General features: G+C 47.7%; 1 protein-coding gene across 1 annotated transcript in view; it reads right to left on the bottom strand.

The window, feature by feature from the left end:
- Positions 1–4986: 4986 nt before the first annotated feature.
- Positions 4987–12972, bottom strand: part of rgma (repulsive guidance molecule BMP co-receptor a) — a 45418-nt gene continuing 37432 nt past the window's right edge. The window contains exon 4 of the mRNA XM_072470519.1: positions 4987–10285. Within this exon, the coding sequence (XP_072326620.1) occupies positions 9596–10285 (690 nt within the window). The 3' untranslated portion in view covers positions 4987–9595. The remainder of the gene's footprint in view (positions 10286–12972) is intronic.

The raw sequence follows: 12972 nt of genomic DNA on the forward strand, positions 1-12972 counted from the left end.
ACTGCACCCTTCTTATTCCTGATCTCTACCCATATAGCCTCACTGCCCTCTGAGGTGTCCTCTCGCTGTATAGTAATGGAGAGGGATAGGTACGTGCAACAGGGCAAGGTTTACAATTGGGGGAAGGGTAAATACGATGTTGTCAGACAAGAATTGGAGCGCATTCTGGGGAAGGTGGGACCTGTACAAGCAAGACGGGTTGCATCTGAACCAGAGGGGCACCAATATCCTGGGAGGGAGGTTTTCTAGTACTCTTCGGGAGGGTTTAAACTAATTTGGCAGGGGAATGGGATTCGGATTTGTAGTCCAGCAACTAAGGTAGCCGATATTCAGGACGCCAAAGCGTGTAATGAGGCAGTGGGGAAGGGAACACTGACAAAGGAGAGTACTTGCAGGCATGGAGAGGGGTTGAAGTGTGTATACTTCAACGCAAGAAGCATCAGGAATAAGGTGGGTGAACTTAAGGCATGGATCGGTACTTGGGACTACGATGTGGTGGCCATCACGGAAATTTGGATAGAAGAGGGGCAGAAATGGTTGTTGGAGGTCCCTGGTTATAGATGTTTCAATAAGATTAGGGAGGGTGGTAAAAGAGGTGGGGGGGGTGGCATTATTAATTAGAGATAGTATAACAGCTGCAGAAAGGCAGTTCGAGGAGTATCAGCCTACTGAGGTAGTATGGGTTGAAGTCAGAAATAGGAAAGGAGCAGTCACCTTGTTAGGAGGTTTCTATAGGCCCCCCAATAGTAGCAGAGATGTGGAGGAACAGATTGGGAAACAGATTTTGGAAAGGTGCAGAAGTCATAGGGTAGTAGTCATGGGCGACTTTAACTTCCCAAATATTGAGTGGAAACTCTTTGGATCAAATAGTTTGGATGGGGTGGTGTTTGTGCAGTGTGTCCAGGAAGCTTTTCTAACGCAGTATGTAGATTGTCCGACCAGAGGAGGGGCAATATTGGATTTAGTACTGGGTAATGAGCCAGGGCAAGTGATAGATTTGTTAGTGGGGGAGCATTTTGGAGATAGTGACCACAATTCTGTGACTTTCACTTTAGTAATGGAGAGGGATAGGTACGTGCAACAGGGCAAGGTTTACAATTGGGGGAAGGGTAAATACGATGTTGTCAGACAAGAATTGAAGTGCATAAGTTGGGAACATAGGCTGGCAGGGAAGGACACAAGTGAAATGTGGAACTTGTTCAAGGAACAGGTGCTACGTGTCCTTGATATGTATGTCCCTGTCAGGCAGGGAAGAGATGGTCGAGTGAGGGAACCATGGTTGACAAGAGAGGTTGAATGTCTTGTTAAGAGGAAAAAGGTGACTTATGTAAGGCTGAGGAAACAAGGTTCAGACAGGGCATTGGAGGGATACAAGATAGCCAGGAGGGAACTGAAGAAAGGGATTAGGAGAGCTAAGAGAGGGCATGAACAATCTTTGGCGGGTAGGATCAAGGAAAACCCCAAGGCCTTTTACACATATGTGAGAAATATGAGAATGACTAGAGCGAGGGTAGGTCCGATCAAGGACAGTAGCGGGAGATTGTGTATTGAGTCTGAAGAGATAGGAGAGGTCTTGAACGAGTACTTTTCTTCTGTATTTACAAACGAGAGGGGCGATATTGTTGGAGAGGACAGTGTGAAACAGATTGGTAAGCTCGAGGAAATACTTGTTAGGAAGGAAGATGTGTTGGGCATTTTGAAAAACTTGAGGATAGACAAGTCCCCCGGGCCTGACGGGATGTATCCAAGGATTCTATGGGAAGCAAGAGATGAAATTGCAGAGCCGTTGGCAATGATCTTTTCGTCCTCACTGTCAACAGGGGTGGTACCAGGGGATTGGAGAGTGGCGAATGTCGTGCCCCTGTTCAAAAAAGGGACTAGGGATAACCCTGGGAATTACAGGCCAGTTAGTCTTACTTCGGTGGTAGGCAAAGTAATGGAAAGGGTACTGAAGGATAGGATTTCTGAGCATCTGGAAAGACACTGCTTGATTAGGGATAGTCAGCACGGATTTGTGAGGGGTAGGTCTTGCCTTACAAATCTTATTGAATTCTTTGAGGAGGTGACCAAGCATGTGGATGAAGGTAAAGCAGTGGATGTAGTGTACATGGATTTTAGTAAGGCATTTGATAAAGTTCCCCATGGTAGGCTTCTGCAGAAAGTAAGGAGGCATGGGATAGTGGGAAATTTGGCCAGTTGGATAACAAACTGGCTAACCGATAGAAGTCAGAGAGCGGTGGTGGATGGCAAATATTCAGCCTGGATCCCAGTTACCAGTGGCGTACCGCAGGGATCAGTTCTGGGTCCTCTGCTGTTTGTGATTTTCATTAATGACTTGGATGAGGGAGTTGAAGGGTGGGTCAGTAAATTTGCAGATGATACGAAGATTGGTGGAGTTGTGGATAGTAAGGAGGGCTGTTGTCGGCTGCAAAGAGACATAGATAGGATGCAGAGCTGGGCTGAGAAGTGGCAGATGGAGTTTAACCCTGAAAAGTGTGAGGTTGTCCATTTTGGAAGGACAAATATGAATGCGGAATACAGGGTTAACGGTAGAGTTCTTGGCAATGTGGAGGAGCAGAGAGATCTTGGGGTCTATGTTCATACATCTTTGAAAGTTGCCACTCAAGTGGATAGAGCTGTGAAGAAGGCCTATGGTGTGCTCGCGTTCATTAACAGAGGGATTGAATTTAAGAGCCGTGAGGTGATGATGCAGCTGTACAAAACTTTGGTAAGGCCACATTTGGAGTACTGTGTACAGTTCTGGTCGCCTCATTTTAGGAAGGATGTGGAAGCTTAGGAAAAGGTGCAAAGAAGATTTACCAGGATGTTGCCTGGAATGGAGAGTAGGTCTTACGAGGAAAGGTTGAGGGTGCTAGGCCTTTTCTCATTAGAACGGAGAAGGATGAGGGGCGACTTGATAGAGGTTTATAAGATGATTAGGGGCATAGATAGACAGTCAGAGACTTTTTCCCCAGGTGGAACAAACCATTACAAGGGGACATAAATTTAAGGTGAAAGGTGGAAGATATAGGAGGGATATCAGAGGTAGGTTCTTTACCCAGAGAGTAGTGGGGGCATGGAATGCACTGCCTGTGGAAGTAGTTGAGTCGGAAACATTAGGGACCTTCAAGCAGCTATTGGATAGGTACATGGATTACGGTTAAATGATATAGTGTAGATTTATTTGTTCTCAAGGGCAGCACGGTAGCATTGTGGATAGCACAATTGCTTCACAGCTCCAGGGTCCCAGGTTCGATTCCGGCTTGGGTCACTGACTGTGCGGAGTCTGCACGTCCTCCCCGTGTCTGCGTGGGTTTCCTCCGGAAGCTCCGGTTTCCTCCCACAATCCAAAGATGTGCGGGTTAGGTGAATTGGCCAATGATAAATTGCCCTTAATGTCCAAATTGCCCTTGGTGTTGGGTGAAGGTGTTGAGTTTGGGTAGGGTGCTCTTTCCAAGAGCCGGTGCAGACTCAAAGGGCCGAATGGCCTCCTTCTGCACTGTAAATTCGATGATAATCTATGATTAATCTAGGACAAAGGTTCGGCACAACATCGTGGGCCGAAGGGCCTGTTCTGTGCTGTATTTTCTATGTTCTATGAGGTCAATTTCTTCAGTGGTGACTGCCTTCGTCCGTGCTGCCTTCATGGGCAGCACGGTAGCACAGTTGTTAGCACAGTTACTTCACAGCTCCAGGGTCCCAGGTTCAATTCCCGGCTTGGGTCACTGTGCGGAGTCTGCACGTTCTCCCCGTGTCTGTGTGGGTTTCCTCCGGGCGCTCCGGTTTCCTCCCACAGTCCAAAGATGTGTGGGTTAGGTGGATTGGCCATGATAAATTGCCCTTGGTATCCAAAAGAGGGCAGCTGGGGTTACTGGGTTAAGTGGATAGGGTGGAGGTGTGGGCTTAGGTAGGGATGCTCTTTCCAAGAGCCGGCGCAGACTCGATGGGTCAAATGGCCTCCTTCTGCACTGTAAATTCTATGATCTGGAAGGACAAGTGTATGGGAGCACCATCACCTCCAGGTCAAACACCGCCCTGACGCGGAATTATATCACTGTTGCTTTATCATTGGGTCAAATCCTGGAACACCTGACCAATCGGCACTAACTGTACCTTTACCCCACACACTGCAGCAGTACAAGGGTGTGACTCAGCATCACCTTGTTGTGGTAATTGGGGATAGCCAAGTACAGGCTAACAGCCACACCCACAGCCCAAAGATTAATTTAAGACTGCTGAACACAAGCAAACACCTTTTCTCCCATGAGGCGGAGCAGAAAGCGGAGGCTTGATTTGGAGCGTGAGGGCAAAAATGTGGAGCCTGGACTGCCCCAGACCTGTTACTATGACAACAGTACGCAAAAGTGCCCCTAATTGGCAAGTCATTCGGAGTGGTGTGGTGCAGTGGAGGGTTTGAGATTTGAGAAATGTCATTGGAAGCACAGTAATCTTGTACTGTCTTTAATGCAGCAGTGTAAGGGAAAAATACTCGGCCCCTAAATTGTGCTGTAGATGCGGAGAGGTTTTCCCTCTTGTGGGAGAGTCTGGGACCACAGGGGATAATCAGAGTAAGACATTTAAGGCAGTTAAGAAGGGATTTCTTCTCTTGGCGGGTAGTGAATCTGTGGCATTCTTTACTACCGAGAGCGTGAAGAGGCTGAGTCATTATGTTCAAGACTGTTTAATCAGCAAGGGAGTTAAGGGGACAAGGCAGGAAAGTGGAGCTGCGGATGACAGATCACTCATCATCTCATTGAATGGCGGAGCAGACTCAATGGGCCAAATGGTCCACTGCTCCTACATCTTCTGGTATCCCGGCTGGGGGAGCTTGGCAGAGCAGCATCGAGGGAGCTTTATTCTGCATCGAAAACCACGTTGAGCATGAGCTGTGCCCGACATTAATGCCGACACTGGAAAGCAATCTATTGCCGAGTACTAACTTCACTCACCTTAATCAGCACAAACCCACACACCCGACACGCCAAATTGTTGAAATTCTTAAGTCAAAAACTTTACTCGGAATTTTTCAAATAATAAATAATTTACAGTATGTACACGCAGGGTGGTCCTGCCAATCTCAGCATACAGAAAGAATATAACTTTTGTTTTTTTAATTTTCCCAAAAAGTATTTTTTCACAGAAACACCAATTACCAGTGCCAGGTACTCCTCGGGCACTGGAACTACAATCTCAACCGTTCAAACGAAGTGGAACAAACAGTAAGCGTAAAACTCATCACAACACAACTCAAATAAAGTGCCATTCCGATAAACCTCTCAAAAGGGGCGGGGGTCAAGTGTACCGGGCAAAGAGAGCACGGTGTGGGGCAAAGAGATCTCGCCCGTCGCCGCGCGTTCGGCCTCCGAAACAGAGGGGGTTTTGTGGCGGGATTAAAGACTTGTTGCGCACAGACATCCTGCCGCCGAAAACATTTCACCCTCGCGGGTGATGTCGAGCCGGGCGATCCCTTTTCAATTCCGAAGCAAACTTAACGGGCCGGCTTTTGCAAATCCTCTCGTCGCCAACATAACGCAACAGAATCAGATTAACAGGTAAACATATCTGCCGGGTTTGGGGGCGGGGGGGGGGTTAAATTCTAAACATTAATATTTAACAAAATATTACATTACTCAATATGTACAGTCACAAATGTTCACCATGAATCTCCATATATTATATCAAAGATAAATTACACCAACCATATACAACACTGTATTTACACTGTTGTAGCAACACCATACCATGCAGCGAGTTCCACACCAAGAGATCACACCAGTACATTGCTGTCCCGATAAAGTGCCTTCAGGCCATGGGGGGGGGGGATCATTTTAACTGGGGTCAGATTCATTTACTGCTTTCAGTTGTTGTTGGTGAACCTCTGGGCCATTCTGCTTTACGTTTGCCAATGTAGTTCTGTGTGTCACATTCCAGCTCTTGCTGACAGCCCCTTTAAATTGACACTTCGATAACGCAGACGCTGTTCGAGCCCTTAAAAAAAATGACTTATTTTTTTTAGTAACAAGAGGTTGTGGTCTCGAATGTGGGTCGGCGAGGCAGTTAAAACAGCATCCGCCAGGTTTCCTACTCCTGATCACCCGCCATCTAGTGATCCGCGCTCAAACTATCTGTGTGGTGGGTGGGTGATTTGGGGGGGGGGGGGGGCAGGACACGTGCATGGGGTGGTGGTTGGGTGCAGGACTGGGTTAAAGACCAGCAGCTTACACACCCAGTTGAGCCTCACCATTGAAAGTCAGCCGCTCTGGCAAAGTGCCAGGATAGCTGACGGTACTCCTCAGACACCCGTACCCAGAGTACGCGAGTTACAGAAGACAAAGCAACGAGTGGTGGAGGAAAGATGGTGGGGGTTGGTAATGGGGATTGTCAGCACTCAGTGTCAACCTAAGGGAAAGTGCAAAATAAGGAGACAAACTCTTCAGCCGTTTACTTTTATAATGGGAGGGAGCCTGGTGGTGGGCCTCGGACTGTTGAGATGAGCCAGTTTCCCAACGCAATTCCTCGCTAATTTGGCTCCAATGCTATTCAGGTGGTTTCAGGAGAGTCTCCCCAACCCCTTCCACATTCACATTCTCAGGGGGAAGAGGGAGAATTAAGGCCAAATGAACATTTCTTGAGGCATTTCATTGAGGCACTGGACATTTATCACTAGTCGGGGCAGCACGGTAGCACAGTGGTTAACACCGTGGCTTCACAGCGCCAGGGTCCCAGGTTCGATTCCCGCCTTGGGTCACTGTCTATGCGGAGTCTGCACGTTCTCCCTGTGTGTGCGTGGGTTTCCTCCGGGTGCTCCAGTTTCCTCCCACTAGTCCTGAAAGACGTGCAGGTTAGGCAATTTGGACATTCTCCCTCTGTGTACTCGAACAGGCGCCTGAATGTGGCGACTAGGGGCTTTTCACAGTAACTTCATTGCAGTGTTAATGTAAGCCTACTTGTGACAATAAAGATTACAGCAAGTTGTAATGCAGAACAAGGCCAGCAGCGTGGGTTCAATTCCCGTACCGGCTAACCCGAACAGGCACCGGAATGCGGCTTTTCACAGTAACCTCATTGCAGAGTTAATGCAAGCCTACTTGTGACAATAAAGATTATTATATTTATAATAACACAGTGTTAGTATTATGGCAACATTACTTGCCTGGCAATGGATCTTAGAAGACAATAGGGTGGGTGGGGCAAAGGCAGTGCCTGTTGTCCTTCTATCTCCCTTTCAAACAAACACTCTTAAAATTACAGGTGTATCCAATCCCCATATTAATGGGTGATACAGAAGGGAGGCTGCAGGATTTCACCCCCAGAATGCCCACTGAAGTCACAGATCTGTCCCCTCCAACCCTGGGATGTTTTTGTTCTCACTGTGATGTTGACTGGCTACAGATTTTAAAAACAAGTTAACATCAATGTTGTGGAGATGCCAAACACTGATTTTGATCTGACTCAATTATTCCATCTGGTCTATTTGATTCCTGTGTTGTGCAAAAAATCAGGAACCGGGAGCACTACCCTCAGTGTAAATAATAAAGCTGCGTTTTTTTCTTAAAAACACAAATCTTCTTATATATACAGTTATAAAATCTGTTCCTATCTTGGACTCATCTCCCAGTCTACGGCAGGTAGCCACGTGAGGATCAGATCCCCCGTTCCTGTCGCACCTACCCCGGGTTGGAAAAACCCATCCGCGTGCAAGTGGAGCAGAAACCCTGGCCTGATCTCTCTCCCCTTCGCCCGAGGTGCTCAGGACAATTCTACAACCCTGCTGCTGAAACAGCTCCCTCAACCCAGACTGAGAACTGAACCTGGGCCTCTCCAGCGCACTGGGCAGTGCATCTAACATGACCCTCCCGGGGGGCGGGGGGGGAGAGATGTTTTGTCTTGTGCCACACCCCAATACTGTGCAAGATTTCTCTTCCTCGCTTAGCCTGCTATATGCAACGTCTACCCTTTCAACCCTTGACCTTGGGAGTGAACAGAAATCCTTCCGGATCACAGAATTGTGCAGCTACGGGGGTAATAAAAGCAAACTGCTGAAAGAGGTGCATTCAATAGACGGGGGGGGGGGGGGGGGGACGAATGGGAGGGAGCAGGTGAACGGACTAAAATAAACAGTGTACCCCGCAGTTTAATGTGGGGTGAAACAGAGATAGGTTCAAACTCAGGCGGGGGAGGATGCCACCGCCCGCCAGGGGCTGCTTTGGAAGGCGCATCGCGGTGGCCTATTCATTAAAATAACCAGCTGTTGTCAACCAGTGTTGGCTCCTCTGATTCTGGGCAGCCTGGGGCCCTGTCAGGGGCGTTGCTGCCACCACTGGCGCGCGTGTTCGCAACTTCTGAACAGCAGCAAGTGGCGGAGAGGAACCAAAACCACCTGCGGTGCAAATCTGGCAAACTTGGCACCAGTGTAACAGGTGGGCAAACCGGGAAGCAATGCAGTGGGCACAAGGTAAGGGTATGAAGCGGCACGCGAGGGGGTCAGGTACTGGGAGGTAGATTCAAACTACCCAACACGGTCGTTAACAGGGAGGGCGGGGGGGGGGGGGGGGGGGGGGAGATGTGACATGCAGTTTCACAGCTCTGTGTGCCTGCTGAGCACGCGGAGGCCACCCGATGCTGTAGGCTCGATCCTACCCTTCGTCTGTACTGAGTGACACCGCTGTGGAAGGCCCCATACTGAACCAGCTGCTTTCATCCAAGGGTTTGGCCTCAGCGCCTCTGGGTTGGAGAGTGCGGGTGGGAGGGAAGAGACCAATCAGGAAGGGTTGGCTCCCACGTGTTGCCAGTGATTGTGTGGTCACGAGCTGAACCCATTGCGATGACCCAGTGTGAAAATAGCCTATAAACATTCGCCCGACTCACAGTGGGAGGGAGAATGGCCACTTGCTCCGTGCCCACATCCCATGGCGGTGAATCTGTGGGAGCAGGAAGAGAGAAACTAAACTACAGAAGGATTGGCTCCCTAACAACCACATCCGCAAAGTAGATGTGTGCCATGCAGCGTGAGTGGAAACTCCATTGGGGTTAGTACTCTGGGAAGGAAAGGATCGACCTTTTGCCCATTGTTTCCTCGAATTGGCCACCGGGAGGCAGCAGGGGTTCCATTAATGCTAACATCTCGTGCCAGGAACTGAGATAAAGTGCAAACGGTAATCTGTGACCTCAAACCGGGTTTCATTTTCTGTTCAGCCTGAAATAAAAAGGGGTGGATAGGATGGCAACGGATGTCGAGAAGGGTCAGGACCTGTCGCTCTCATATCTAGTAGGAGGGGCATTGGGGATGCGGGGGGGAATGGAGGACGGAGTAGGGAAACAGAAATGGGCACACAGGTCCCTGGTTTACACCGCTATTGCATGCTGGTGGTAGCTCCACACAGTATTCCGAGTGCTCTACAAACCATCACAAACATGTAACCACGACCATAAACGGGATGTCACCGTTGATGACGAATATCCGTCCAATACCAGACAGCGAGTGAATTTACGAATGAGCACGAATGAGGTACGAGATAGGTAGTTACCGCCGATTCAAACCGAATACGGGACAGACCAAAAGCAATTGTCTGAAAAAAAGTCACATAAAAGGTGGCTATAGACACGTCAGGTAGCACCACAGCCAAAAAATAAGCAGTAAGTGTTTGGCGGCAAGAGCCTGGTGACTGGGTGGCCCAGGGGCAGAGTTCCCTGGTGGGAAATCAGCTGTCCTTTCATAAATATGAAATTTTTCTTTGTTGGAGTGTAGGTTCTTGACATCTTCAAAAGCATAATAAGCTGCGAGCGTAAAGTTCAAGTCCCCGGTGGTCAAGAGGTCAAAGACGCACGATCGGAAGTACAGGTCATCCACGGGCAGCTTCTCCCGGCACTTGGCCGTCGCGGTTTCACGCATGAAGGACGGGTGGGCGACGGCGGCCTGTGACGGGAGGTGACCACCATCTGCTTCCACCAGCCTCCAGTCCATTCGCTCGTTGGTAGGGCAGCCCTTCAAGCACAGCTGGAGGCCCTGGTTGTCCTCAAAGGATCTCATGATCAACTCTGGCATCCGCACCGCGAAGGTCAGGTAGCGGCCCACCTGCCGCACCACAATGGTGGTCCCAATGTACTTGGCCTGGATCTCGATGTACTGCCCGGCAGCTTTCTCCGTCACCGTCAGGCTGTTAGCGCCGTGTTTCTCGCCGCCATTTCTCGAGCCGTCGATAAAGGCAGCTGGGAGGTCGTCCGTCTCGGCTTGGTAGACTTTCTGATCAACACAATTCTGGAAGTTCTTGAAGATGACCGTGAGCTGGAGAGACAAAACAAGACAATAATCAATGTCTCATCCAATTTAACTCAACGATGCTCCAGAAATCTCTGCCCCCGAACTGTTGGGAGTTCAGATTCCACCACCGAAAATTGCAAACTTTAGATAGAATCATGGAATTTACAGTGCAGAAGGAGGCCATTCGGCCCATCGAGTGTGCACCGGCCCTTGGAAAGGGCACCCTACCCCGATAACCCGGTAACCCCACCTAACCTTTTTTGGACACTAAGGGCAATTTAGCAGGGCCAATCCGCCTAACCTGCACACCTTTGGACTTCAGTAAATCTGGCCCATTAAAAACCATTAAACTGCTGGATCATTGTAAAAACAACAAGTAGTTTACTAATGCCCTTCAGGAAACCTCAGACCAGACTGCCAATCATTCCTAAATCTCCTAAAAACTGGAAAACATGCTTAAATCAGCTGATAACACTGGATTCTGGGTCACACGGTGTGGTTTTATGTGATTTCATGTCCCAATCCAGGAGTTGAGCAGTTTTTTTTATTCTTGTCGTTGGCAAGGACAGCATTTGATGTCCATCCCTAATTGCTCTTGAATTTAGTGACTTGCTTTCAGTGAAGAGTCAACTGCATTGCTGTGGGTCTGGAGTCACATGTAGGCCAGACCAGGTAGAGATGGCAGATTTCCTTCCCTAAAGGACATTAGTCAATCAGTTGGGTTTTTATAAACAATGATTTTCTGGCCACCAGCTTTTACTCATACCAGCTTTTTAAAAAAATTCCAGAACAATTCAAATTTCACTAGCTGCTATGGTGGGATTCAAACCAGTGTCTTCAAAGCATTAGGCTGGGCCCCAGCATTGCCACTGCAAAGACATTCCACCTATTCCACCATGTCCGCCTTTAGGCCGGCACTGCCATGCAGCCCTGAAGGAACCCTGCACTGCCCTAGGCGATGCGCTGGAGCAAAGTGTTAAACTGAATTCCAGTAGATGTTAAAAAAAAAGAAATCCTTTGGCATGATTCAAAGTGTGTTTGCCTTGACCAACATTCTACCCTTCAACCACCACTGAAAAGCAGATTAACCCATCCTCTTGGCTATTGTTATCTGTGGGAAGCGGAGGGTGGAAGACGACCCCTCCATCTGTAGTCACTCCACACAAATAGTAATTTGTTACTTGGAAAGATTACAACATGCAAGAAGCTGCTTTCTAAATACTGAAGTATTTATTTTACCTGAAGGGCTCTGGCACCCATTTTGCTGGTGGCATATTTCCTTGAGATGTGCACGCGCAAGGTGTCAACAAAGTGGTTGAAACGGCTCTCATTATCAACAATGCTCTGAGTCTGGAGCCTAACTCGTTGACCGGATTGTTAATTGTAGGTTAATTGTGTTTAATTGTATGCAGTTGGTGGCATTATTTGGGAATTCACTTGAGCACATATAAAGAGACACCCCTTCCGCGATCGGTGGGTACTGCAAGGGCTGGGATGGATCGTCAAAGCCAGTAATGACATTTTGGTTTAGTTAGTTAAGTTTCCTTTTTTTTTAAAGTTACAGTACCCCCACCAGGATCTACCACCCTCTCTCATTTTGGTTAATTTATTGATCATTTTGATTTATTACTTTTTTGAAGAGAGTATAAAAAGATGCCGATGAAAATGATGTGCTTGAGTTAGGAGATGTATGCTTGCAATGTTTAACTCTGCAAATAAATGTAAGACTCAGTAAAAGCAATGTTGGCACTGAGAGCTATTTCAACCTCTCCACTGACATCTTCCAGTACATCTCAGGAAACTGCGTCACCGGCAACGTGAGCTCCAGTGCTTTCCTTGACCAAGTAGTTATTCTGAATATAGTTCTGATGGCCTCCAATACAAGTGAGGTTACGAGGTGTTGCACAGGAATCTACCTTCAAATAAAAGCTGATTTCAGTAATGGTGGCCATTTAAAATAAAAATTGAACCCCCAAAATATTAAAATACTGATCCAGTCTTTGCCTTTGCGTCATTCAGGTTACAACAAACGGCAGTTACGACATTTAGAAATTGACACAAGTTTCGACCGTATTTCACTTTATAGTGCCAGCAAACTTGGTCTTTACCAATGTTTATGTTCCTTTACTTTCCACCTTTCACAAGCAGTGGAAGGGCAAATTACTTCTCAGATATAGTGTGGGGATCAGGGGTTATGGGGAGAAGGCAGGAGAACGGAGATGAGAAAATATCAGCCATGATTAAATGGCGGAGCAGACTCGATGGGCCGAGTGGCCTAATTCTGCTCCTATGTCTTATGGTCTTATGGAAGCGTCGGCACTACTATATCATGGGAAATTTACTATAATTGTTAAACAATTATACTGAAGCAAGATCTCAAAAACATTTCACTAGTCAGTGAAAATTGGATATCGCGTCTTGGATTAGGAACCAATCTTGCTCCTGTGGGAAAATCAGCTCCGACTTGCGATGTTTCGGCTTACAACTTGGTTTTCAGGAACCATTTGTGCCGTAAGTCCGCGGACATGTCCTGATACGGATTCAAAACATTTTTTAGAACATATGTAAAAGTGCTAAGAATTTTCAAAATTCTTTTTCTTACCAGGTTGGATGGAAATAAATAGTTCAACCTCTACACCTTTTCCCGAAATGTTGTTCAATATTATTCTCTCCTAACTGCTAGTTTTCATCTCTGCATTGAAATTGAAGTT

The sequence above is a fragment of the Scyliorhinus torazame genome, chromosome 12, assembly GCF_047496885.1.
Source record: "Scyliorhinus torazame isolate Kashiwa2021f chromosome 12, sScyTor2.1, whole genome shotgun sequence".
NCBI lineage: Eukaryota > Metazoa > Chordata > Chondrichthyes > Carcharhiniformes > Scyliorhinidae > Scyliorhinus > Scyliorhinus torazame.